Source organism: Arachis hypogaea, chromosome 14 (genome assembly GCF_003086295.3).
Source record: "Arachis hypogaea cultivar Tifrunner chromosome 14, arahy.Tifrunner.gnm2.J5K5, whole genome shotgun sequence".
In the NCBI taxonomy this organism is placed as follows: Eukaryota; Viridiplantae; Streptophyta; class Magnoliopsida; order Fabales; family Fabaceae; genus Arachis; species Arachis hypogaea.
In genome coordinates this window covers 4,295,137-4,321,346 of record NC_092049.1, presented here as the reverse complement: position 1 = coordinate 4,321,346, position 26,210 = coordinate 4,295,137, and the positions used below count along the sequence as shown (strand labels likewise).

General features: G+C 33.2%; 4 protein-coding genes across 4 annotated transcripts; 2 read left to right on the top strand and 2 right to left on the bottom strand.

Annotated features, from left to right (window-relative positions):
- Positions 1–285: 285 nt before the first annotated feature.
- Positions 286–4,007, bottom strand: LOC112741050 (ATP phosphoribosyltransferase 2, chloroplastic). The gene is made up of 11 exons (XM_025789865.3): positions 3,538–4,007; positions 3,281–3,340; positions 2,813–2,926; positions 2,435–2,500; positions 2,233–2,340; positions 2,060–2,143; positions 1,601–1,702; positions 1,339–1,452; positions 1,174–1,254; positions 856–975; positions 286–635 (listed from the first exon to the last, which is right to left on the bottom strand). The coding sequence occupies exons 1-11, from the start codon at positions 3,781–3,783 to the stop codon at positions 540–542; spliced, it is 1,191 nt and encodes a 396-aa protein (XP_025645650.1). The 5' UTR covers positions 3,784–4,007; the 3' UTR covers positions 286–539.
- A 1,150-nt stretch (positions 4,008–5,157) lies between these two features.
- Positions 5,158–11,158, bottom strand: LOC112741049 (ribosome biogenesis protein BOP1 homolog). Its single transcript, XM_025789864.3, has 17 exons — positions 10,880–11,158; positions 10,640–10,798; positions 10,410–10,564; positions 9,995–10,112; positions 9,784–9,885; positions 9,495–9,651; positions 9,274–9,382; positions 9,084–9,186; positions 8,758–8,908; positions 8,551–8,683; positions 8,353–8,459; positions 7,870–7,940; positions 7,725–7,785; positions 7,057–7,284; positions 6,644–6,728; positions 5,788–5,966; positions 5,158–5,631 (listed from the first exon to the last, which is right to left on the bottom strand). Exons 1-17 carry the CDS (start codon positions 10,946–10,948, stop codon positions 5,546–5,548), a joined length of 2,073 nt encoding a protein of 690 aa, XP_025645649.1. The 5' UTR covers positions 10,949–11,158; the 3' UTR covers positions 5,158–5,545.
- Positions 11,159–16,522: 5,364 nt separating this feature from the next.
- LOC112741046 (probable magnesium transporter NIPA4) lies at positions 16,523–21,710 on the top strand. Its single transcript, XM_025789862.3, has 9 exons — positions 16,523–17,276; positions 18,076–18,132; positions 18,725–18,815; positions 18,892–19,052; positions 19,144–19,271; positions 19,364–19,501; positions 20,029–20,121; positions 20,841–20,946; positions 21,041–21,710. Exons 1-9 carry the CDS (start codon positions 17,120–17,122, stop codon positions 21,139–21,141), a joined length of 1,032 nt encoding a protein of 343 aa, XP_025645647.1. The 5' UTR covers positions 16,523–17,119; the 3' UTR covers positions 21,142–21,710.
- A 1,041-nt stretch (positions 21,711–22,751) lies between these two features.
- LOC112741048 (protein EI24 homolog) lies at positions 22,752–25,998 on the top strand. Its single transcript, XM_025789863.3, has 11 exons — positions 22,752–23,118; positions 23,186–23,336; positions 23,417–23,469; positions 23,648–23,782; positions 23,888–23,951; positions 24,092–24,177; positions 24,290–24,372; positions 24,814–24,890; positions 25,059–25,174; positions 25,501–25,596; positions 25,741–25,998. Exons 1-10 carry the CDS (start codon positions 22,943–22,945, stop codon positions 25,565–25,567), a joined length of 1,008 nt encoding a protein of 335 aa, XP_025645648.1. The 5' UTR covers positions 22,752–22,942; the 3' UTR covers positions 25,568–25,596; positions 25,741–25,998.
- Positions 25,999–26,210: the final 212 nt, after the last annotated feature.

Genomic DNA, 26,210 nt, shown 5'->3' with positions numbered 1-26,210 from the left:
TGATTACCACGTTAAACTCTGTCCATTTGAATTTATTGACAGTTGGACACAATACGATGAGTCTTTGAATCTATACATGGTTTCGTTATGGCATGTGAAAGTCTAACATAAAATTTTATCACATCTCAATACATGTAAGGTGGCAAGAGAGAAAAGGTCAATTAATTCGTTGCCGCTACAGTAAAATATAATAGAAAGTTAAAACCAAAGCTACATTCCATAGCAATTGAACCTTCAACTTCAACTCCACTTTTCCAACTAAAGAAGTAAACGAAAAACAAAGGCTACCAAGAAAACGAACTCGCTTCTTTATCCATATTATTAACAAGTGCTAAAGAGACAAAAAGGAAAAAATACAGGCTTGCTCGCTACAAAACTTCCAACCAATATCAATCCAGAAGTTGCTATAAATGAAGATCAAGAAATGCATTTTTAGTTTCTAATTCTGAACGTTGGTGTACTTTGCAGCTTTCATCAAAGTCGATGCGCTTCTACGTCCATAGTATATGAAAAACGTTTCATCCATTGATCATAAATCGCTACAGTCCAAGTTTAGAAAGTAGCTGACGCCATCTTGGAGTTTCCTCATCAAAAATGTAGGTCAAGGGTGATATAAGAACGCCACTGCCACCAATCTGCATTAAATGAATGTAATCAACATAAAAATGAGTATGAGAATCATAGCCAAGTCCATGTAGTAATGCTAGCTACTGCTAGTGGCAGTAATAAATCATGTAGACTAACATTTTATCCCAAACCAAATATAATTGGGTTATTTGGACTCGTGTCATTCAGAATAACAAGGCTTCATATGAAATCAAAAACAGATGCTTTGAATATAATTTAGAAACTCACCGCTCTCAGCTGCTGTATAGACTTGTATAGTGCCTTCTTAGGTACACATATCACTATGGCATAGTAGTCTGCTGTAACCTTCCCATCCCGTTTGCAAAAAACAGGACTTATAGTGGGTCCCTGCAGAAGATAATCACATGTTCCTCTTAAAATTGAGAACAAATTGTAGTGAAAAAATAATGATACTGCTCATGATCACAGTAGTCAGTAGATAGTATATAACAAACTTTGCTAACGCAAAAAGCAAATGCTGTAAGGAAAGCCACCACCAGCGAAAAAAATGAAAAATGAAGGTAAGGTGCTCATTCCGAATCGCACCTGCAACCCAGATAATGATGGTTGACTCAATACTCTCTCGGCTACTTCCTCTGCACTGCTACCCCTCATGTTTGCAGTGACCTGCCAAGTCCAAAATTAGCAAATACGATGAAAATGGCATCAAACACTAGATTTTGAGCGATGGAAATAATGAATTCTATGCACCGTAAACTGCCCAATGGCCCTCAGATGTGCCTCTAATCTTTCTAGTATCTCATGTGTCGTTTCTAGTACTCCTGTCCGTTGGATCATTGATTTTCTGCTTGCAACAAGAACAGCCTGGTGAAAATTAAATTGTCAGATTGAGAGATAATTTATCAAGGCAAATGCAGAAGCAGTCATCTGGAGGCTGGAACTTCCTAGTGTTAAATTGAAACTAATAGATCATGATAGTCAAGGCAAAAAATAAAAGTTAATGATTGCTAACCTGGCTTTCCAACACAGTTCCACCTTCAATTTCCTTCAAATTATTTTCTCTCAGCGTGGTCCCACTACTCACTAGGTCTAAGATGGCATCAGCAATTCCCATCTAAATGAAGCAAAGGCAAACAAATCAACCAGATAAATATCATGTCCAGCATATGGCAGCAGCATCATTAAGACGGACGCAACAACAGTTGATTACTTCATTCCAGAAACAATTGACCAAAATTACAAACAAATGAATAAAAGGGTAAAGGTTTCATATGGCCAAGCAATTAATTACTTCACCTCAACCATGTATTAAGATGCAGAATGAAGATATAATATATATCAACAACTGAGACATCACAAACCCCAATGAGTATGAAAAACTGTTAAGTTATAATGCAGCACAGTCCATTTTATGGTTGATAATAAGAAAGCATAAACAAAAAACTTCGTATAAAACAAATACTGTTCTCACCGCAGGTGCTGCCTCCAGAGCTCCGTCTGCAGTTGAAAAAGTCACATGCGTAAGTCCATTCTCCCTCATGAATTTGGGACCCAGCTGAACAGTAAGACAAAAGTTCAAATTAGATTTCCCTTTCTAAATGTAAACGATAGCATAAGATTAGAACTGTCAATCGAAACACGTACATAGTTGAACCCAGTAGCAACTCGCAGAGGCTTGTCTTCGGTCCATTGAGGCATCTTTGATAGCTCCTCTAGGGAATTGATATTCTCAAATATTCCATATTGGGGAATCTGGAATGAGAGAGAATACCCAAGACAATTAAAATTTCAAAAAGGAAAGACAAGCAGAATCTAGCAGGTTTGGAAAAATGTTATTTTTTCTCACCGCAAGAGATAAGCGGCAATCACCATACTCCAACGCCTCATGGACAATGATAAGATCTTCATTTCCCTGAGGACAGAAAACACATAAAATAAAACCTTTGGCACTCCTGTATACCATGGGACATTAATCCGAAACTAGAATCAAGCTTTAGGGGAAAACACATTCTCATCTAGAAAATTAAAAAAAAAAAATAAAAGCATGCTTGAAAATTGCTATCTTGGCCTCGTAATAGAAAAAATAAAATCAAGTTTTAATACTTCATGAGATGAGAAACAGAAGAAACTATTTGATGCAAATGGCAACATTAACCATAAGAGAACCTTTGCTTATATTCAGAAACAGAAAAGGCATATGATGGAAAAGTTCACACATACTCACCTGGCCATATTCACTGAGTGTATCAAGACCGACAATGCCCAGGTCAAGATCTCCAGATAACAATTTTCTTACAATGTCTTTTGGCCTTTGAAACCAAACTTCTAAGTTGGACAGCTGCAAAGTAAGAAAACTGATCAATGATAATTTAACAGCATTAGTGGGAAACAAAACAATTCTGGCCATCTGCATATGCTACAACATCCTCATAAACAGGCATTAATTACATTCTTGATTTATTCCTCCGAAAAAGAAGATTACATATATATTACAGCCAAATAGCTTTAAATCAATTAGCATGAGACCAAAACACATATAGTGAAGCATGGAAGACAGCCCCATCAAAAGCATAAGCAATGTTAAGTAAGAAACTAGTCATAACTTGAGTAACCTATTCTTAGAGTAAGATAGAGTTATGAAGCTCAAACAATGCCATAGTGGAAAAACGATAGGAGAAAGAAAACAACAAACCTGAGGAATTTCAGCAACATATTGCCTAGGATTAACCTGCTTCACTGACAATTGACAATTCTTCACACACCAAAAAAAAAAAAAAAAAAAAAAAAAAAAGAGAAAATCAGTCATAAATTAACAAAAGATAGACATGGAATTTCTAGCATTAGCAAATAACATATACAAACTACCAAAACTCTCAGTCCTAGTGCCAAAGAAGCTGAATTTAATGAATACATTATAAGTAAGTGAAATTGGTTTGGAATATGATATACCTTGAGGAGTTCGAGAGTGTCGTTGGACATGCGACCCTTGCTAGGCAAGCCGAGACGGATCTCCTTGCGCTCAGAGGAGAGAGGAGAGCTTCCATTTAGGACGTTGACGTTTGAGGGTTGCGGAATTGACAGCGAGGCGTAGCAGCTCCAGCTGCGGGTGGAGGTGGCGGTGGCGGTGGCGGTGGTGGACTTGACCAAAATATGAAGTGGCGTGCATTGAAGGTGAAGTTGAAGGCTTAGATTCATCCTTGTCCGCGCAGATTTAGATTTCGTCTATTCTGTCTGTCTCTTGTGTGAGCGGGTGTGTGTGTGGCGACTCTACTTGCAATTCTCGGCAATAATGCGACTTCACTGTACACCAATCACCAATACAATATACTAATATTGAAGTCTCTTTTATTAAAAATGAGTAATACTAAAGCGATAATAACATAAATGAAACAAAATAAAAAAAAATTAAACTATTTAATGAAAGAAATAGAGCAACCCAATTACCTATATATTTGTAGAGCACGAATACGAATTATCATAACTGAAATTACAAATACATGCAAACGCATACACAAAATCGTCCTATCGTAGAGACCGAAAATTTATTTTGTTTTCGACTTTTTTTCACTACAAAATAGTCCCTCATCGCTGAAACCTTCGGAACCATTTTATAGCGGAAAAAAAGCCGGAGACAAAATAAATTTTCGGCCTCTACGTTAGGAACCAAAATCGTACTTATATATATTATATATATATACAAGATTATTAATTTAGTAACTAATTTTTTTTTTTTTTGATTTTCCATGGTATCCCCCAACCCGACAGGTCAAGAACTAATCCGTCGCGGATCTGAACTCCATTTAAGAATTAATTTTTTTTTAATTTGAGTCTTTTAAAATGAGAAAGTTAGTAAAATGGTAAAATAAAAGGTTAATCACCATTAATTTTATAATTTTTATGAAATGTATGTCCTACTATCTTAATTTAAGAGTGATTAACTCTTCATTTTATCACTTTATCAACTTTCTCACTTTAGAAAATTTTGATCCCTAATTTTTAGTATACACCTAATATTTTGTGAAAAATATTAAGTGGATCAAAATAATTTTTGTTGACACAAATTTTTTTATACCGTCGTTGTATTCTATTTAGATAACTCGTGGTTGGTTCATATACATGAAGTATAGTTGTTAATTTATACTTTGATAAAGTTACTTTGGATTTTCTACTCCTAATTGGTTTAGGTGATTCTTCACTTTTTCTTTTTCTGGATAACTCATAGCCTATGTTTAAAGAGGGCTTGCTAAATTATATACAAAGGTGTAAAATCCTTTTATATTACAATGCTCATATAAAATGATTAGCAGACTTAGCATACTGTAAAAGTGCATATATTGCAAAATAAGTTTAAAAAAACATCAAATTAACTCAAATAAGATTCTTGTGCTATTTAAATTTGTTCTTCTTTGAGACTTCATATTGTTCTTGAGCTTACTTGGCTTAGTGGCTAAACTGTTCATCTATTTAATTATTAGGAAGAAACATTCTGCGTTCACAATTTGTTTTCAACGTCAATCTCAATAATAGCATAATTTAATTTGTACGCACGACTAATATAAACATAAGAAATTATACAAACAACAAATTATATATTTATATATTATGGCAACAATTCTTAAGGGTTAGATGTAGGCGCATTTTTTTTCCCCATCTGGTTATAACTTTTAACTCTCCAGACAACGTCCATTGTATTCCTTTAATAATAATTTTGAGAGTTTTTTGAGAATATAAATTCCAATGATGGTGTTCAACTAGAGATTTGAAGATAAATGTAGAATACAAAATTTATGCACCATTACAAGAAGTTCCCACACAACACATAAAATTAGAAGAAACTCGCTCGCCAGGTGCTTTTCTGTTTAACAAATGGAAGAACAATTTAGTGATACAATTACATGTTATATCAATCAGTTTCTCTCCATTCCCAGATGAATGTGTGTTTAGCAGAAGATTATCCTTAGTGACAGTAAAGCTTAATGAGTTTATCAGCACCCGCTGTAAATAACCAGGGCTGTCTTGGGTGAAATTTACAGTCTAATATACCTGAAATGCAGACAACTCCAACTAAGATACAAAAATGTCTTTATAAATGTTGGCATATATTCAAATGCATCACCCAGAAAAGACATGTAGAATGAAACAGATAAATGAAAAGTAAAAAAGGGGCTATATATAAATCGTAAATACTGCAGGTCTCACCTCTCCCATCTGAACTTGTATGCCCTCGCAGAATTTCCAGCGGAACAATAAGAGGATTTTGATTGAGATCGGAATAAACCATTCCATGAAACACATATGCATTGCAGTCATCTGAACATGAAGCAAACAAGGGGTATGAACGGTGGTAGACCACGTTGTTGATATCTTTTGGGTGACACCTGCAATGTTACCAAATTATTTAAAAAAGACTGTCATTGAACTAAAGTACAGAAATGTGAAATTTCTAAACCAAGCTGTTGCCAAGAAATAACATAACATAGCTCATTAAGGAAATGAAAACTTTCTCCAAGAATCAACAAGCAAAGCATACTGACTTCTGTATTCTCTACTCCGTTTAATCTTTGCAATTAATGGACTTTTGTCCTATGTAATGGGTCTTAAAGTGTAACAAATCCCCATGATTGTTGAGAAAAAGAAAAACAACGGTGGGAGATTTTAGCATATCACATTATTTTCCAACATATATTGACAAGAAACCGAAGCAGAAGTTGACACCAAACTCAGATTTTCAATATTACGAATTTTTACCATAATATAAGATCAACACCAATATGGCACATCCATGACCAAAAAATACCGATAAACAGAGATAATATAGTTCAGTTTTATGCCGCCCACTATAGAATTTCTCATAGGTATATTCCTTAAGCACTTTCATATTGCCCTTTACATTAAAGCAATTCTTGCATGCATTCAGGTAGCTGTATAGCATATACTGTATAATATAAAGGCATCAGGAAGAAGATAACTACTCTATCACAGCACAAGTTCAGAGCTGCCTCCAAATAATAATAATAATAATAATAATAATAATAACAATAATAACAAAACTTACTTGAGAGTTTTATAAGGTTTAGATGAAAGGTCCATGTCAAACCAACACAGCTTCCCTTCTTTGCTCCCAACAATTAAATTATCACCTATAAACAGAGCGTACAAACAAATAATTATGATAAAATAATTTCATTTTTATGAAAAACTAACTGATTATGCAACATCTGCATAACAACAATAATCACACCTGTCTATCTGGTGCAAAGCAGATTAATAACTTTTCAGAGGACTTTCCCTCTTAGACATGATGAGATTGGGAAGCTACAGTTTACTTATTTCTATGGTTCTCTTTTTTATTATTTTTTAATGGCTTAGGATATCCTTTCCTCGACTCCTGTGTACTGTTTCTTCTATAAACTAATGAAATTCTCTCTTTTGTTATCAATAAATAAATAAATAAATAAATAATCATACCTCCAGGATGAACCGCAATAGATGAGGCTTCACGGAGCCCAGTATCTAGCTTCTTTATGAACTTTCTCTTCAATAAATCATACACACGAACACTCTGCTTTGTACAAATAAAGAAAATGGAACGAGATGGATGGAAAGTTGATCTAACAGCAAGTCCGTGTAACTTGAATGGAAGTTTTTGTGTAAGCTTCTTCGATAAGTGGTGTATCAGAACTGCTCTTGATTCACGTAAAAAACAAGTCAAGGAATAAAAAAAGCAGCCAAGCCTGATTTAAATATTCAATTCCAAGTTACTTTTAATCCAATAAAGAATCTAAGATATGCTAATTATCTAACACTTTATTGAACAAGAACCAGCATAATACAGTTAGTTTTACATAAGATCCATCAATCAGATAATCACATAAAACACAGTCATAAATGCCAGCAAATAAAACACTAAATAGGTGGAACTACATGACTAATTATTACCAAGCCTAGCTAGTTCTATTCATGATCATTAGCTGAAAAGTCAGACAGACATACAACAGGAAAATACAGAAACTGAGCATGACAAAGTGAAAATCAAATCATCACTTTGGCACATGTATTCATCCTTGTAAAATAATAAAAGGATGACAAATAAGGAAAGTATCACTTTCAGCTTAGGCAGCATTCAAAAAGGATATCTGCTGGCATCACTGTCGAAAAGTAGTCACCTTTCCGGTGCCATTCTACAGCAGTAACAGTCTGCATGAACACATAAACTATAGTTTATACAACTATAATAAAAAACTTCAGACAAAATGGATATGCAGATGAATATGGAAATACCTTAAAAAATTTTAATTTTATACCCCCGTGTTTATCATCTTGAAGCCATCTTACACTAGTTGCTGAGTTGCCTACAAACACACAACATGATCAGGAAAAAAAAAAAACACAAATCAGGTTGCAACATCAGAAATGAAAGCATTTTGTACACATTAAGTCTATATTCTCCCAATATTAAAGAATGTTAGCAATAAAATCAGACTGACTTTGTCGTTTCTAAGACTAAATGCTTATTTTGGGGCCCTAGTCCACTTTGAGGCCCTAAGCCTCTCATAAGCATTGTCAAAAATCAAAACCTTTATTTCCAGAGAGATTCTGTTTTATTTAGCATTTTTCTGTGTAGGCCCCTTTTTCATTTGGTATGTGGAATTTTTTTTTTCATTTTTTGATATGGAAGTATGATGCAATGTATGGAATCTCTTAGATCATTCTTTTGGGTTTTGAATAAGTGTTTAGAATATAACCACAGAGCATAAAACTGACCAGAATCATCTGATGGTGTAGATGTGTCAACCGAGAGAAGCTCCTTAATCTTTTTCTGTTCTTCGTCATCCCCCAAGTGAGTGTTCAAGATAAGTACATCTTGCCCCCTAAAAGGATATTGGTTAGTGATTTATTTACACAATCAAGGCATATATCGATTATAGAGGAAAACTTAACATATTGGAAAACTGGACCTACAAGGAGACAGCTAAAATATGAACATCAGGCTGAGGATTCCAAGCAACACAATTAACAGCTTCACCAACGTCCCATCGTCTAAGACATCTGCCAGTTTCAACCTCCCAGATACGGACAGTTCCGTCACTTGAACCTGTTCAGACAACAGAAAGTCAGGAACGACACCTTGATAATTGAGACCAAAATTTATGTCATCAACATCCATACCTGATGCAATCCACTGCCCAGAAGGTTCAACAGAAATTGATGTGACTGCATCTTCATGGCCTTTATACTCAATATAGCATGATGTGGGATAAGGTTTGAGCTCCTTTCGACTTGGAAGCTTTGGCTTTAAGGACTCGGGATCAATATTGAGCTAGAATAGGGGGGAAAAACAACAAATAAATTACATGTGCCCATCCTATATACAAATTAATCAATATATATACACAAATGTAATTCCAAAATAAAAAGTAAATTGAAAATAATATAAAAATAAAAAATAAAATTTCTTAACCAAAAAAATTCTTCAACTTTTATATTTCACTCACACGTTTCTTCCGAACTCGAGGACACAAGTACAAATCCAAGCAACGTTCAAAGCAATCCTTCATGGCATTCTCATAGGCAGGGATGCTTCTCATAGATGTAAACCTGAACAAAGTGATATTTAATTAGTTATTTAGTTTAACTGAAGAAAAGAGGGAAATAGCAAAGAAGCTGGCCATGAGAACACGATACCTTTTTGGAATAAACTTAGGACGATCTTCTTCATACATCAACTGATAAGAATTGATCTCTTCCTGGGTTGGAATGTATTCTAGAGGAGGATTATACGACTCCTCATTGCCTAAGAAGAAAAACAAGATTATATATCACACAAGATATCTCAAAGAAAAACCAATATCCTCTATCAGTGAATATTTTAACTTCAAACATGGGGCATTGCTCAATTATAATACCGGGAAGTTTTTGCTTTGGTGCAGGAATGTATGCCAAATGATTTGATTTTTCTGTCAAACCAGAATCATCTTCCCACAAGAGATATGGGCCATCTTCCTCCTTTGGTTTGTCAAAGGTAATTAATCCCTTGCGAATTGCTCTAACATACTGCACAACCTGTATAATCATGAAGCGCGTGAGTGGTAATAGAAACAAATAAAGTTTCTTTGTCTCTCCTCTAATATCTCAACTCCACAGCAGTTCACTCCTTTCACATTATGCTTAAAGCACAAATTAAGGAATAGTTACCTTTTTAGCTTCCCACTTTGAAGGTATAAACCTTCTTTTTGGCTCAGGTGCATTAGACAATGGATGTTTGGCACCATCCCATTTAAACCAGTCAACATAGTCCTGTACATTAGCAAAGAGAGACCAATTGAAGAAACAAATTGCGATTGAAGTCTTATTCACAGTTGACAGCCTTAAGCAAAAGATAAAACCGGAATTGAAAGTATCTGACCGGATATGGATTGAAGTCAGCATGTGGTGCCCGATTCTTGAGAAGTCTACGGACGAGTTTGACCTCATCTTTCGTTAGCTCCACTTCCTCGTCATTGTATTCATCATAGACTTTCCGCCTTAAATGTTTAAAAATGTAGTAAAATCAAACATCTTATTCTCTAGAAATGAGATAGCATAACATTAACATTAAAATTTAACATTTTACACAAATATACTAGGAAGGTTATTCCCTCCTAAAGCATCCGTAAAGAGCTCAACATTGCAGCCCAAGACAACAACAGTAAAACTTTAAACACTATAGCCATGAAAAGTTCAAAACGAGCTGAATGAAAGAAATTGAAAAATTGGAATCCAGTTTGTGTGCAGTGTATCAAGTGAATGCAATAACAAAAAAAATGGAAAAGAAGAGAGACCAATTCTTAGAGTCATCAACATTGGCGAGGAAGGAGCCCAATTTGTCCAGTTTATCTTTCTTCTTGATCTTCTTCCCCTTGATATCGTATCCAATATGAGGTTCGTCATCATACCAGTGGAGAGGGACATCCCCTACGGTATTTCTGGGAGCCACCTGTCAAAGGAGGAATGCATGTGAGAATCTTGAGAATGAAGGTGGAAGAAACGGTTATTGAATTTTGGTGCGGACCTCGTCCTCAGAGGAATCGCTCTCTTCCTGATGGAGTCCAGAGCTGTCACTTTCACCGTGTTCATCTGGTTCACTGTCATCCCCAGCTGCGGGCTCCGATTCAGATTCAGAAGGAGAACCAAAGGAGTCGCCATCGTCGTCGTCGGCAGCAGAAGAGTCCTAAAACCGAGAAAGAATAATGTATGTGAACGATGTTAATTGAGAAGTGGCACCGAGAGGAGTAGAGGATAGAGAGGATACCTCGTAAGTGGAGTCGGTATCGGAGTCAGAAACATGAGGATCCTCTTCGTTTTGCTTCGTCGGAGACATGATTGAGAAGCGGCAACACGAGTAGGGTTTTTCGTTTTCAGCGCAAGCGGCAACTAACAAAAGGGTTTTAGGCCACTCTCCCTTACTTGTTCAGTTGCAGCGCCACCAACCACGCACCCACCCGCAGACCCGATCCGGAAACAACCAATAACACTCGCCACCCACAATTACACCATTTTTTGTGTCAGGCCCACACTGACAAAAAAGCCCGGATATTTCAGTTCAAAATGGTTAAGATAATCTGACCAACTTCAATTAGGAATCAATTGAGTTAGCTGAAATCGGATTAATCCTAATTTAAATTTGATCTTAAATATATATTAGGTCTATTTTTTAGATTCTGATTCGATTTTAAATAGGGGTGAGCACGGGTAGCGGGTACTCGATTATTCGTCCGAATTCGAACCAACTAAATTGGTTCTGAAATCAACGGGTAATCGGGTCCAACCCGAACCAAATCGATGGCTTTTGTTAGTGATGGATTCGGGTTTCGATTTTTAGGGTGCGAGAACCCGAACCAACCCGCGAATCCGATCATATATATATATATATATATATATATATATATATATATATATATATATATATATATATATGGCTTTTCTATTAGACAATGATTATCAGGGACGGATCTAAGTGCAGTGGTGTGGGGGCAAGCGCCCCACTACAATCTGGAATTTTTTTAAGTAATATATGATAATAATATTTATTTGCCCCCATTAGATTATTAAATTTGACCCCACAATAAATTTTTACTCAATTTTTGGTACTTAATCGTCAATTTAAAAATTTTATATTAGATATTCGTTATAATGATCAATTCTCAAATTTAAACGAAATTAGTATTCTTTTTTAAAAATCAACTCAAAAGAATGTTATTTATCTTCTTTTCAAATTAGCTTTAATTTTTGCGTAGCAACTAGGTTAATTGAAAGAACTTTTTTAACTATGAATATCAATAAGAGTCGGCTTTTAATTGTATTGGGAAGTAAATTTTTAAATAATTGTTTAATAATATATATGGAAAGAGAAAAATTACTTAATTTTTTAAAAATATAAACCTAAAAGAATAGAATTTTAATTATATATTATTATTTAAATTACTATTTTAGTGTTTTAATTTGTATATTAGATATTTTGAAGGCTAATTATATTTTACAATAACAAAATATAATCATAACAATAATTATGATATATGTACATAAAAAATAATTATCTGTATAAAATATATATTAAAATATAAAATACACCTTAAAAATAAGTTAAACAATACATGTATTTATACATAGATATATAGTAGTTAATAAATAATTTAATATTTAATTTTTTATATACACATATTATTTTTATTATAAAAATCATTATCATGTTATATAAATTTTGCCCCCACTACTAAAATTTTCTGGATCTGTCACTGATGATTATTCATTATTAATATGTTTGGATTTTAATGAATTTAGTTTTTAATGTATTTGGTGTTTAACATGTTTGGATTATTTCTATTGATGTTACATGTTTATTGTACTTGTTGAATTTTTAAGATAAAAATTTGGTTTTTTTTTTTTTTTATGAATTTCAAAGTCATCGGGTATCCAATTACCCGAACTGAACCAATCCGTTCTTAATCATTTGGTTTGGTTCGGGTACATGTATAAAAAAATGCAAATCCGAACCAATTACATTTTAATCGGTTCGGTTTTAATTTTACCATAAACCCAAACCAAACCAACCCGTGCTCACCCCTAATCTTAAACCTAATGAAATCTATATATATCCGAGTCATAATTATATCAGATAAAAATTAGGTAAAAATCGGATAAAAATAAGACTTTTAATCATAATTCTATACATCTTTATGTCTCTTTCTTAGTTTTACAATTATTTTTATTAAAAATAAATAGATTAATTAATAATTAATATTACACAATATTAATTAGAAAATACAAGTTCAAAATAAAATCTATTATCTTCTTAAATGCTAGTATGGGAGAAACTCCAAATTTCTAACAATTATTTCATACCATGAAATTCACTTAAAAAAATATAATAAATATTAACCACATTCTAAAATTAAACCATAATCATGAATAAATACTAATAATATCAAATATGTAAGTCACATATAATTAATACAAAATATTTTGTATTAGTCTAAAGTCTTATACTTCTTAAATATAAAACAATAATTTTGGAATATATATCTTCATCGAATTGGGTCGGGTGACTCGAGTTATGCATTGTTTAAGATTAATTTAAATTATAATAATTTGATAATAAAAAGGTAACATATTATGTAATGTTTGTTTTTTCTTAATCCAGTGTTAAGTGTATTAATTTTAAAATAATTATTAATCGATTTTAGTAATATACTTTTTTCAATAAATTAAATATATATACTCAGTGTGGCCATAAATAACTTAGTAATACTTAGACCCACCAATAAATTTTTATATGTTGTTATACCGTTGAATAATGACATATTAAAATCAGCTCAAAATGAACAGCAAATTATTAAAAAATTCTAACGTACAAAATTTTCCAATAAACAATAAATAATTTAAACCTACTAAAAAATAATTCAACACTCTCCTTTGATTTTATATAATTATAATAAAGATATTTTCTTAAATTATTATAATCATGCATTATTCATTAAATATTAATTGTAATATAATTATAATAAGGATATTTTTCTAAAATAAATTTAGAAGAGAGAATAGTATTTTTATTTAGGAGAGAAAAAAAATTTATGAAAAATTAACACTTCACTTTTATTAGTTAGGGAAAAAACCAAATTTTAATATGTTAAGTAAATATTATTAATAAAAGATTGTCCCACTAATTTATTTTATAAGCTTTCTACATGGGATTTTTTTTTTTTTGGACAGGGAGCTTTCTACAATATTATAAACTTGGTTTAGCAGAATTGGGCTGCGATTTAGATCCTAAAAATTCGATGTGAATCAACAATACAAAGCCAATTTCATATTCCAACAATTAGGGTTGCAAGAATGAGATTATAATCCATGTATCATATGATATAGAAATTGCTACGTACTTATGCCCATTGGCAATTTGTATATGTCTGGTGACAATAAATTGAAAACAATTTCACTTCTTCAATTAATGGCACTAAATATATGAGACAAGAAAATGAACTTCTCTACCGAAATTTCATACTATATACGCCACTCCACCATCATGAATATTGAATCCTATGTTATGTGGTACAAATGGTTAGGCACTCAATGTGTTAGTTGCAATGACACTTGAATAATTTGTTGCATAAAATGGGAATATCATGCTCAAAAGAAAAGAAAAAAAAATATAAGAATAAAGATAAAAATAAAAAATATAATATGGAACACATGAATTTAATATTACTTTATTGATAATTTATAGTGTCGGTCCCTTCATGGCCAAAAGTGGAATTTATCCAAACTGTAACTTTAAATGATGCTATAAATACTGATCGACAATGGCTAAGGATGTGTGGACTTAATAGGAACATAAGAAATAAGAGTATTACATTGCATTATTTATTATAGCTGTCACAAAAGTCACCAAGAATGATGCTAACGTGACACTATACTTGATGAATTTAAATCCTCTAATTTTTAAATTTTTATTTAAAAAAAATAAAATAAAATTTTTTATTTTAAAATATTTTATTTTTTACGTTTTTTTAATCTTATTTATAAAATAAATTATAAAAATAATATTTTATTCTTTTAAAAAAATTCGATATTTAAAAAAGTCAAATTCACACTTGAATAGAGCAAACATTAGTAGAAAGAATTTAATTTTAATGTATTAAAGTAGTTTTATACGTATATCGAATAATGTAATATCACATCAACAAAAATAACTATTTTTTATATTAACTGCATAAATAGTTATATTAAAAAATAAATATAATTATACAACTGTATAAATATATTATAATATCAGTACATCAAAATTAAACTCCAATAAAAATTTCAAGAATGTTTTAGATTGTGAATTATTATACAATTTTAAGTTTTGGGTAGTAATTTATGTTGCCACCGAATACTCAATACACACGATATTGGTGCGAGGAGTAACAATGGATGTTACTTCCCTTCAACTTAATGAAAGAAACAGAGCAACCCAATTTATCATAATTGAAACTGCAACTACATTATATGCATATAAAAATCAGTAGCTAAGTTAATTATTTATATAAAGTATATATAAATAAGAATTATTAATTTCACCTAGTATTTTGTGGAAATTATTAAGTGGATCAGAATAAATTTTGTTGACACAAAAAATTGTTATACAGTTGTTGTAGCCTTTTGCTTACTCATTTAAGTCAAAAGTCTACTTCAATTCAGCACCATGATCAATTAGTTGAAAATATATATATATATATATATATATATATATATATATATATATATATATATAATACTACCCTCAAAAAGAATTTAAGAAAAAATCATAGATTTCATCGCCAATTGTGGAGCCTAAAATAAATAAGTAAAGATAGCGACGGCAAAACCTTCCTGAGCCATGTTGCCTCCACCAGCTGGTCCTTGTTTTTAGCCTTTTCAAATTTCCAACATAATTTGGGGGAAAAAAAAAGAAGAAGAAAATTTGTGATCAATATCAACTCCGAATCTGTTAAGTGTTAACTTTATCTGCTCGTGCTAATTAAAAATTCGAAACAAAAGACGGTGTACCGATAAAAAAAACAAAATCAAATTTTTATTGATCATTAGTGTGATAAACTAAAAAATAATTTATCATATTATTTTATTTTTCATAATATGATTCAAATTCCGAACAATTTGACCACGTAAGTTAGTGAACAAAAATTAATGGAGTCACTAACTTAAATTTTAATTTAGTCCATAAAATTTTAATTATTTTTTTTTAGTTTTTAAATTCTACAAACGTGATTTATATTAGTCTATAAAATAATTTTCAGTATAAAAATATTAATAAAATACTAATATTGATAATTAAATGTTTAATTATTTTGTTAGTTCTTATAATTTTGTAAAATTTTTAATTAGGTCTTTATATTTTTTTTTAATTGAGTTTTTGTACCAATTTTTTTTAATTAGGTCTCTATATTTTTTTTCTTTTATTTAAGTTCTTATACCAATTTTTTTTTAGTTAGGTCCCTATAAAATTAAGTCAATTACTATTAAGATGGACTTAATTGAAAAAAAATTAGTGTAGAGACCTAATTTAAAAAAAATGTATAAAGACCTAATTGAAAATTTCATAAAACTATAAGGACTAACAAAATAATTAAACCATAATTAAATACCATGCTAAAATTTGTAAAACTACAGCATTATAATTTTGGTGTTTAAATAATCCAAAAATGATGTTGGATTATTTGTTTTAAGAAAAAAAAATGTTAATAAATATTATTTATGATCTTTTTTAAACAAAACAAAAATAACATCATTTTACAAAATCTAACATAATATTTAATTATTTATATTAGCGCGTTGTCAAAAATCAGTTTAGAAACTAACGTGAACCCGAATCGAGTGTTATCTCAAATTAATGACATTGGTTATGTGAGGGATGACTGGGCAACCAACCACAATAATAGTTACATAATTGTTACTTGTTAGAATATGAATAAATAATGGACATGAATCACATGACAGATTAATAATAAACAAATAAATATACACACAAGTTTTTTTTTTTTTTTTTTTTAAAAAGGAAATGAGGAAGGAAGAAGAAGAGAGGGTTTTGAGATTTGGCGTAATAATAATGACAATTATTATGACTGATTAGCAGAGAAACAAGAATGGAGTGTAGAACTCATCGACCTTCGTAGCGGTGGCACCACACTGTAAAAAAAATTAAAAATAAAAAAATCTAGGTTTTCTTTTCTTTACTTTTTAAAGTTTTTTTCCCCCTTTTTTTTTTTTATTTTTGTGTATCGCTTTTTCTCTCTCTATATGGAACCCAATTGGAATTGAATTTGCGATCGAGGAACATCACCTCAGTGCCAGAGACAGTAGTGACAGCTGTATCCACCAGCAAACGCGAAATCCCTTTCAGATTTCGCTGCTGCCGCAAGATCCCACTTCCCTAGCCGGTGTTTTCCACCGCTGTTTCTGCAATCGTAGGGTTTGGGTTTTTGGTTCCTGGTTTTGCGCGTTGCGCTCCTCAGCCATGGCGGCTTCTTCGGGTTCCAGCTGGCGCGAGGGGATGTCCGCCGATAACGTCAAGGGGCTCTGCCTCGCTCTCTCCTCCAGCTTCTTCATCGGCGCCAGCTTCATTGTCAAAAAGAAGGGCTTGAAGAAAGCTGGTGCTAGTGGAATTAGGGCAGGTATTATTCCTCTTTTTTCGTAAGAGCCTTGTTCATTCTCTGCAATTCGCTGCTCAAAGTTCTGAATGTGGGGGTTTAATGGTGTCTTGCAGTTCCAGATTTGTTCTGGTTTTAGGGGTCTACACGGATCCCATTGAACTGGGAGCTGGGTAAGGGAATTCTAGAGTGATATGCCTCATATGAAGCTCTGAAGTTAGCTCCTTAACTTTGATTACTTGCCAAGAGTTCGTTTTAGAAGTTTGGTTTAGTGTCTGTGAAAAAATTAGATGTTGTATTACTTAAGGATCTGGGTAATTTTAAGTTAAGCCAGTTTCAACTGAGTGAAATTTTAAGTTTAGTGTGGATTTTTTTTTTCCATTGCTAGGGTATCTTTTCTGTTCACATGGCATTTTGGAACTCAGATACTTGTAGAATAGGTAGATCGGCTTCTCATCAAGTTCACGGAACTTATTGTGCTTTTTTGTGCTCCCTGCTATGGAGTGATTGAGCGATCAATATTCTCAGCATGACTAGTAACGTACATTTTATATACCCAATTAACTTCGAATGAATTGTGCATTAACATAAGTCAATTTCATTTCAATAGGTACTATGATTGCTAGTGTTGTTTGGTGTAAATCGTATTTCAAAATAGTACATCTACAATTGTTTCGAGTATTTAACAGAAAATGGAGTTTGATGTGACCTGATCCTGCCATTAGTTTCAAATATAGATACGTTCATGTTGTTGCTACTCATCAGTTTGGACAATGGATCATCGGCAATACTAACTGACTTCCCTAATAAATCTCTTTGACAGGAAATGGAGGTTATTCTTACTTGTACGAGCCACTTTGGTGGGTGGGGATGATAACAAGTGAGTTATACATCATCTGTTTTGTCCTGAATGATTATTTAATTGAATGCTGGACTTTTTCTCATCAACAGTTATGATGCAAATAATTATTGATTGAGTGACATTGTTGACTTGTACAATTGAATTATTCTTTTCCTGGGAGTTGATACCTGCTGCAGCATTTGCTTTGGCCAGTTTCTAGCTTTTTTTAAGACTTTAAGTGGGCAATTTATGATGTAGTTTCTTCTAGTATGCTTTCCAGTTTTTACTCCTCCTCTCCTGCATGAATTACAAACTTTAAGAAGAAAGTTACTACTTTTTGGTATATTTATCTGACATTTTATCTTTTTTGAAAAGCACATTGCTTAGGCTTGTACATTTCATCTAAATTCAATCATTTTTCTCTGCATGTTATACAAGGAAATATTTCCCCATCAACATAAGCTATCCTTAGATTTGACCAATTTGTCATCACATTGTCCAGGGGAATATTTCTATACAGACCAAAAGCCTTCCTAATACTATACTTAACTTCATATTGATCTGGGTTCCTTGTGGTTATGATATTAATATGCTGATCAATTTTTTCTTCTAACACATCTTATTGGAACAGTGGTGGTTGGTGAGATTGCCAATTTCGCAGCATATGCATTTGCCCCAGCTATATTGGTCACCCCACTTGGTGCTCTCAGCATTATTATAAGGTATGATAAAGGTTTTGCTTCAGATTGATCCTCAACTTTCTGTTGGTAAATTCTGAGTTGAGCTGCTGTCTTGCAGTGCTGCTCTTGCTCATATTATTTTAAGGGAGAGGCTGCATATATTTGGAATTCTTGGCTGCGTATTGTGTGTTGTGGGGTCTACAACCATTGTTCTACATGCTCCTCAAGAACGGGAAATTGAGTCAGTAAGAGATGTATGGAATCTTGCTATGGATCCAGGTAGTTAAGCTCCCCTGCCTGAAATGTAATTTCCTTTACTCAAACTATACTATAAGATTACTAACTGGAAGATACAACATTTCTTCTGCAGCATTTCTCTTCTATGCAGCGTTGGTCATAACTGCTGCCTTTATTCTTATCTTCCACTTCATTCCTCAATATGGCCAGACACACATAATGGTTTATATTGGTGTCTGTTCCCTTGTGGGCTCTTTATCGGTATGCAATCTTTTCGTTGTTGATGAGTTGTCTTTGCTCTCTTTGTTGTATAATATTTTTCTGTATTTTAGTTGCAAGTTTTCCTTTGACAGGTTATGAGTGTTAAGGCTCTTGGAATTGCTATAAAGTTAACTCTGTCGGGGATGAATCAACTAATTTACCCTCAGACTTGGGCATTCACTCTAGTTGTAGCTGTTTGTGTTCTTACCCAAATGAATTATTTGAATAAGGTATAGTAATTTTTATTGTTATTCCCTTAAAGGTTACATTTGTTTGAATTTTGATGTACTATCATCTACTTTATGTCAATATCAAACAAGCACTGATACACTTCTTTTTCTTAACAAGCATCATGTAATTGAAACTGGTTTAATAGGATTTTCCATCAGAAGATTCTGTAAAACCTGTTGCGAGGTGTCATGTTTAATGTAGTGTTATTCATAAAGGCTTGTGTTGACAAGAATATAAAATTGTACAAGTGTTATTTATCTTCTGTGGCATGTATGTGATATCTTTCTTGAACCAAAATCTTTTCCTTTGGGAAAACCTTCAAGGATATTACGCTGCATGTGATCTCTCGCTCTTTAAGCGAAGTTATAGATCGAGAATTTTGCACCCTGATTTAACAATTAATATAAAGAACTGATTTATTAACTTGGGGAACTTACTTCTTTTCACCTTTTATCCATTTGTGCTTTGATTGCTAGTGCTTTCTACTTCATGATTGACATTATAATAATTGTTTTTCTGCAATCAGGCACTGGACACATTTAATACAGCAGTGGTATCTCCCATATACTATGTTATGTTCACAACATTAACCATTGTGGCTAGCGTCATCATGTTTAAGGTAACTATTCTTGCCTAACTAATACTGATGTGACGTCATTGCTATACTTTTACAGTTCTGTAGGTTAACTTGAAATAATCAGAAGTGACTGCATATTCTATCATTTGTCTTTTCGAAAGCGCCTCCATCAACTGTATTTAGGCTTGAGTATTTTCTTAATGAACCATATAGTACTGAGTTTAACGGCACAGCTGCACTAGCCATTCAGGAAGAGAAGTTTGTGTTTTTGTTTTCTACTTGCTGCTTCATATTTGCTTCATTAATTACTCCTTGAAAATTGGATGCATTCTGGTAGATCTGTGCTAGGTTTGTCTTGTTTTCCCCAAGAAGGATGCTCATTCTTTCACTGCATTTTAAAAGATCTAGGGAAAACAAAAATGAAAATAGTGGAGAACTTTTCCCCCCTAGTTCTCAAGATTTTAAATGGAAGAACAAAATTGTTTCTGAATTCCTTAAAAGAAAGAGCAATATGGATGAAATCTAATTTTAATTATACTCTTACTAGTTCTCTTGGGTGACCCTGACGGACTTGCTGGTTGTTTTTGTTCCTTGAACTGTGTCTATGTCAATTTTAGTGGGTCCCTACATAGACCATCTTAATGAACTGCTTGCGTATCGTGTGTGAGAGAGAAGATTACTGTGCGAGAGCCATTAATTTTATTGTTTCACATTAAGTGTCTGTCCATCGATTGATGATTGAGAACTGAATTTGATATCAGGACTGGGATGGGCAAAGTCCAACACAAGTTGTCACGGAAATATGTGGGTTTGTGACAATACTTTCAGGAACTTTTCTCCTTCACAAAACTAAGGATTTGTCTGATGGTATGCTTTCTGGTGCTCACAAGAACTCTCTGGTGTAAGGTCTTGAAAGTGTTCAAACATGATTTATTAATGTGATTAGTATCATGGTCTGCAGGTTTACAATCATCTTTATCTATTAGACTTCCTAAGCACTCAGAAGAGGATGGGGGCGAGGGCATCCCTCTGAGACGGCAAGAATCCATGAGATCACCGTGATACATTCTTTGTGTAGCGTCGCATCTTGCACATCTGACAAGCTTGAGTCGCTGGGGGAGGGACTTTGCCAAGGTCATTGTGTATTTTACTGATTATTTCCTTCCCCATCGTATTATTTTTTTGTGATACAGTTGGAGTGGAAGGATAAGTTTTTCATGTCATTGTTTTCGGGGTCCTGGTGATTATGGTATCGGATCTTGCACTTGCATTGTATACTCTTCCCTCCCTACCTCTTCCCTCTACACACGGAAGACAAACGGCCAATGTAATTTTCTGCACACTGATTATATATAGTGTATCTCTCAGTTAAATCAGAGTATTCTCCATCAAATTTTGAACTGGATAGCCTAGCAATGTTATTATCACTATCTGCTGTTTGAACTGAGCTGAACAAAATCGGTCTCTCCACTTGTCAGTGCAAAATGTGGCAATCAGCCAATCACATAACAGGACAAATGGTTTGTGTATACATGCCTCGGTGACGAGGGAACTTCATAACTTGTAATCTTTTCTGGAGTTGGTTCGACTAACGCTGTAATTTAATGGAAGCTGCTTTTATCAGGGGACTATATTACGCAAGATTTACAAGGATTTATTTGCAATTTTTAAGGTCTTTCATGACCGTCGCCTGCATATATATTAGTAATATAATTTTCAAGGGTCGAGTCTGTACTAACCTCTGTTAGAACTCCACAATCACTAATTTACTATTAATAAATATGTTTGGTCAGAAAGCAACTTAAAAAATTGTGTAGCAACATAAAAAATTGTGTAGTAACATAAACAAGTGAAAATTAGTGAAGCCTGTATCTAAAGTGCAGTAAAGTTTAAAATCGTAGCTAGAGATATTTAATTTGTTAGTTGTTATAAATTTAAAATGAACAAAAATATTTTAAAATAAAAAAAATCAGTCCAACATAATTCAAAGTCATTTTATTGTGTCAAGTGTTTTTATTTTGTATTTTTTAAATATCATAAAATAATTAAATAAAATAACTTTGAGTTGTCATTTCTTTAGCATTACCATAACATGAAATGGTTGTAATTTAGTAAAGATTAAGAATTTAGTTTTAACGAACTGATAATATAAAATATTTTAAATAATTATTTACCTCGTCATAGCAAAAGAGCAGTTTTTTTACAAAGTTAGGAGTGAGATTCGAATTCGCGATCTTTAAATGAGCACGAGAAGACTATGTGCTTGTTTGGGCGCTATTATTTTGATAAAAAAAAAGATATTTTTTTAATGAATTTTTTTTAATTTTTTAGCGTGTTTGGCAAATTTCTAATAGTAAAAATAAAAATATTAGAAAAATAAAAAAAAAACATTTTTTTTGAGAAACTGTAATTTACATCTTTTTTTAAAAGATTTTTTTCTTAAAAAAAAGATATTTTTTATGTAATAAATAAATAAATAAATATTTTTATATCGTTATACCCAAATATAATTAATAAATAAAACGATCTTTTTATATAAAATATTTAAATATAAAATTATTTTTACTTTTTTATAAAATTTTTTATAAAAAATAATTAAAAAATATTTTTTTTTAAAAAAAACTCACCTAAACAAATCCTATATCACATGAAAAAGAGAAGTTCTTTTTGTTGTCTAATGTCTAGACATTAAGTAATTTTATACCCCTGTAAAATTAAATTAAAAATAAAAATGAAGAGTAAAGATGCATAGATAGCGTAACCTTGTAGAAAAGCGTAGGGGGATTAGGCATAAGAGAGTGAAAGAGAATCGTGAGCGTTGAGCGATGAAGTCAAACTAAAACGCTGTGTCGTGTTGTTCGCAATGGACGGCGACGGAGCGGCGAAAGCCAAGGCTGCAGCTGTTCTTTCTCTCTGGCTTCAGGGTTTCGGAGAGGCCTGCTGCCTCCACCGCGTCCTCCTCCTCTGTCTCCGCTCCCGCCCCCTCCTCCGCCGTACCGGCCAGTGCTTCCTCTTCAACGGCTTCATCTTCTTAGGAAGGTTGGTTCCGCCCTCTCCCCTTTCATTTCAATTCCTCCCTTGTCTGACTTCCTTTCAATTTGTGCAGTATATTCGTTCTGAACTCTGTTGTCATCCCTGCCTTGTGGTGGATTCTCCCTGATCAATGCTCGCTCCTTCTTTCTCATCAACTCTGTCCCTTACGTGGCACTCTCATATTCTATTCAATCTTGCGTGTTCTTCTCGTTCAGTGCTTTTACGTGAGTATCAATTCAATTACTCTTCCTTCCACTGTTATATGCTTGCTCCGTATCTCATATTTTCTGATTCTTCCCTGCAGCTGCTTTGGTTTTACCCGCTATATGTCTTTAGCATAGTTCTAAGCACAATCTGGTAACATTCTCTTTCTAATCATCTTCTGATGTTAGAATCTTCATTGTTGATGAGCATTCACACTGCTGTAAATTAAGTACATTGATAATGCCCTAGTCTTTGCTTGGTTCCATAGGAAGGTGCTTCAAGTCATGTTTGAGTTTGTCTTAAAAATTAGACTTTCAAATAATGTTGTCAGGTATAATGACATTGCCAAGTTTGGGTATGCTGCAATGGGACGATCCAAGTTCCCAGGAGAGAAAGACTCGAGCCAAAGCAATTCTCCAACTTCACAAAATGCTAGTCATGTAAAAAAACCAGCTGGCTTGGGAGGGTAAGGTTCAAATTCTTAGTTTCTTTGTCCTTTTCTAGTTGGTGTTAATTATTACTGGATTAATCCATGGTAAAAAGATTCAGCTACGTTGTTTACTTCACTCAGGGTCATGATTGGAATAGGAGAGCAGGTGTACTCAATACTCCTTCTGAGTGTTTTCTTTCTTGAGGTAATAAATTCATTGTAATTTCTTTATTCATTGTTGGTCAAATACTATATAGAGATCTACCTTGATATGTAATAAACTCAGTTCTGCTTCATTTTACCGTTACTACTCAACTTACAAGCAAGTTCTGATTTTATATGCAGGTCTATGCAACCGGATTTATACCATACATAGGGAAGGTACTCAATTTCTTGCTCCTCGCCTGGATGTATGCATATTACTGCTTCGAGTATGTATCTAGTGTTCTCCTTTCATTATTAGGGTAAAAGCCTTAGTGTTCTTAACAATTGGGTATTGTTTAACTTCTGTATTTCTTTCTTTGAAATTTTAACTTTGGTTAGGTATAAATGGAATTTCAATGAAGTGCCTCTTGATAAAAGGCTGGACTATTTTCAATCTTACTGGCCATTTTTTGCTGGTTTCGGTAAGGTTTTATTTAAGAACTCATTTACGTTTTCTTTATTAATCATATGTACTTGTTAGCCTAGAGAATATTCTTATGCTTGGATCATGTGGCTATTCTTTGACTGTTTCATTATTTATATGAACAACCTACTATACTGAACTTAGGAAGAACAGGTCAACTTTTCTGTCTGTTGCTAATAAGGAATATAACATTAATTAGTCTCATATATAACTGTGGCATGAGGATTGGGGATTTTCAACTTTGTCAAGTGTGGAGATTTTGAAGGATATGCTGTACCTGTATTTCCATATGGTGTCGCCTTTGTTAGAATTCAGTCCATTAATATTTTCCTATGGAAGAACATTGAACTATTGATAAAAATTAATATATCATGTTCGATTATTTATCCTCTGATTCACTCCATATTATAGATTAAGAGTTTTGTTTATATCCTCACAGGAAGTCCTTGTGTTTTGGCGATATTCTTTTTCTCACCTCTCGTGAGTTACGGGATTATGGCTATTCTTTACCCACTGGTATGTGCAAACTATCTCAGATGTTCTGCTTCTATTTCTTCTTTATTACTCCTATATTGAATTTGACTTTTAGAATCCTTTCCTTTTTTCATTTTTTTTTTGGTTCAAACCAAAATAACATGTTATGTTATTGTGAATGAATATGATAGTAACAGATTTATATTTCAGTTTGTGTTAACTGCAACTGCGTCAAGAGCTGAGCAAGCAATCTCATTTGAAAAGCACAAATGGAGACCTGCAGGAGTGGAAAAGCTTCCAATATTTTATATTGCTGACAATGTGTCGTAAGCTCCCCATCGCTAATCTTTTTGCTCTAGAGACATAGCATTACTGAGCATACCTATTAGGCAAATGACCCGAAATTAAAGAGCACTCGTGTGGTAAAATAATGGCCTTAGAGATAAGGTTCCGAGCTCCACGTTGATACAGCACTGCTACAAACTGCAGCTAGATCCTTGTCATGAAATACTTCCTTCCCCCTGCTTAGTATCCATGATTAGATCACTAAAATGTGTAAACCTGACCAATAATGGGCTTGCAAGCTCTTCATTACTGGTAGACTTTGGTTATTATGATTTTTGCCCATGTACTTTGATTGGCTTTTGTGCAGAATGTGGATGTTGTCTCTTTTACCCCTGGAGAAACGGGACCAGATGCAAGATAGAAAAGCACAATAACATTGTTCCGTTGTCATAACTTATTGCTGGTAATGATACAAACTCCTGATTTTGTCCAGCATTTAATGTTTCATATAAACTTCCTTGTTCCCACCACTTGTCTGTTCTAAAAGGTTGCTTAATTGGTTTTGTTTGATATGTGCGTGCGCGCGCATCCGTGGTAAATGATGCAGTGGACTACATACTTGAAGTTAAAGCTACTAACAACATTGAACCAGAGCCAAACAAAATCACCAAAGTGAACCACATTGGAGACGGATCACAGGTTTGCATTTTGGTGGGAGTCCCTCTACCCAAAACATTGTAGAGATGAGATTATATGATGAATTTAGTGTACATGCTTCGTAAATCTTTGTGCATAAGAACAACCTTGATTATCATATGTACAGTTGCATTGTTCTAACGTATTCATATTACCTCCCTTGATTGCATTGAAAGTCTTGATACTGCGATGGAATACAATTCTTTGAAACTCGTTCTGTTTCTCATCCGAATAATGTACAGATGAATTTCTTAGAAAATTTTGGAGCCAGAAAATAGAAATAAAACAAAGACTAAATTTTAACTAATAAGGCTGAGATCTTATCTTGCTGTTCTGAAAAAGCCTTACCGCACTAGGAGAAAAATGGGATTGCAGCATGTG

Bases quoted from the DNA above. Each gene is read 5' to 3' on its own strand.
- LOC112741050 (XM_025789865.3), bottom strand. From the start codon at position 3,783: ATGAATCTAAGCCTTCAACTTCACCTTCAATGCACGCCACTTCATATT. The intron at 2,341-2,434 runs GTGAGAAAAAAT...CTCTCATTCCAG, and splicing joins ATTGCCGCTTATCTCTTGCG to ATTCCCCAATATGGAATATT. The intron at 1,453-1,600 runs GTTAGCAATCAT...AATTTTCACCAG, and splicing joins GAACTGTGTTGGAAAGCCAG to GCTGTTCTTGTTGCAAGCAG.
- LOC112741049 (XM_025789864.3), bottom strand. From the start codon at position 10,948: ATGTCTCCGACGAAGCAAAACGAAGAGGATCCTCATGTTTCTGACTCC. The intron at 9,886-9,994 runs GTCAGATACTTT...GCTAATGTACAG, and splicing joins CTGACTTCAATCCATATCCG to GACTATGTTGACTGGTTTAA. The intron at 7,285-7,724 runs ATATCCTTTTTG...CTTGTTTTTTAC, and splicing joins TTCGACAGTGATGCCAGCAG to GTGAATCAAGAGCAGTTCTG.
- LOC112741046 (XM_025789862.3), top strand. From the start codon at position 17,120: ATGGCGGCTTCTTCGGGTTCCAGCTGGCGCGAGGGGATGTCCGCCGAT. The intron at 19,053-19,143 runs GTAGTTAAGCTC...TTTCTTCTGCAG, and splicing joins GAATCTTGCTATGGATCCAG to CATTTCTCTTCTATGCAGCG. The intron at 20,947-21,040 runs GTATGCTTTCTG...CATGGTCTGCAG, and splicing joins AACTAAGGATTTGTCTGATG to GTTTACAATCATCTTTATCT.
- LOC112741048 (XM_025789863.3), top strand. From the start codon at position 22,943: ATGGACGGCGACGGAGCGGCGAAAGCCAAGGCTGCAGCTGTTCTTTCT. The intron at 23,783-23,887 runs GTAAGGTTCAAA...TACTTCACTCAG, and splicing joins AAACCAGCTGGCTTGGGAGG to GGTCATGATTGGAATAGGAG. The intron at 23,952-24,091 runs GTAATAAATTCA...TTTTATATGCAG, and splicing joins TGAGTGTTTTCTTTCTTGAG to GTCTATGCAACCGGATTTAT.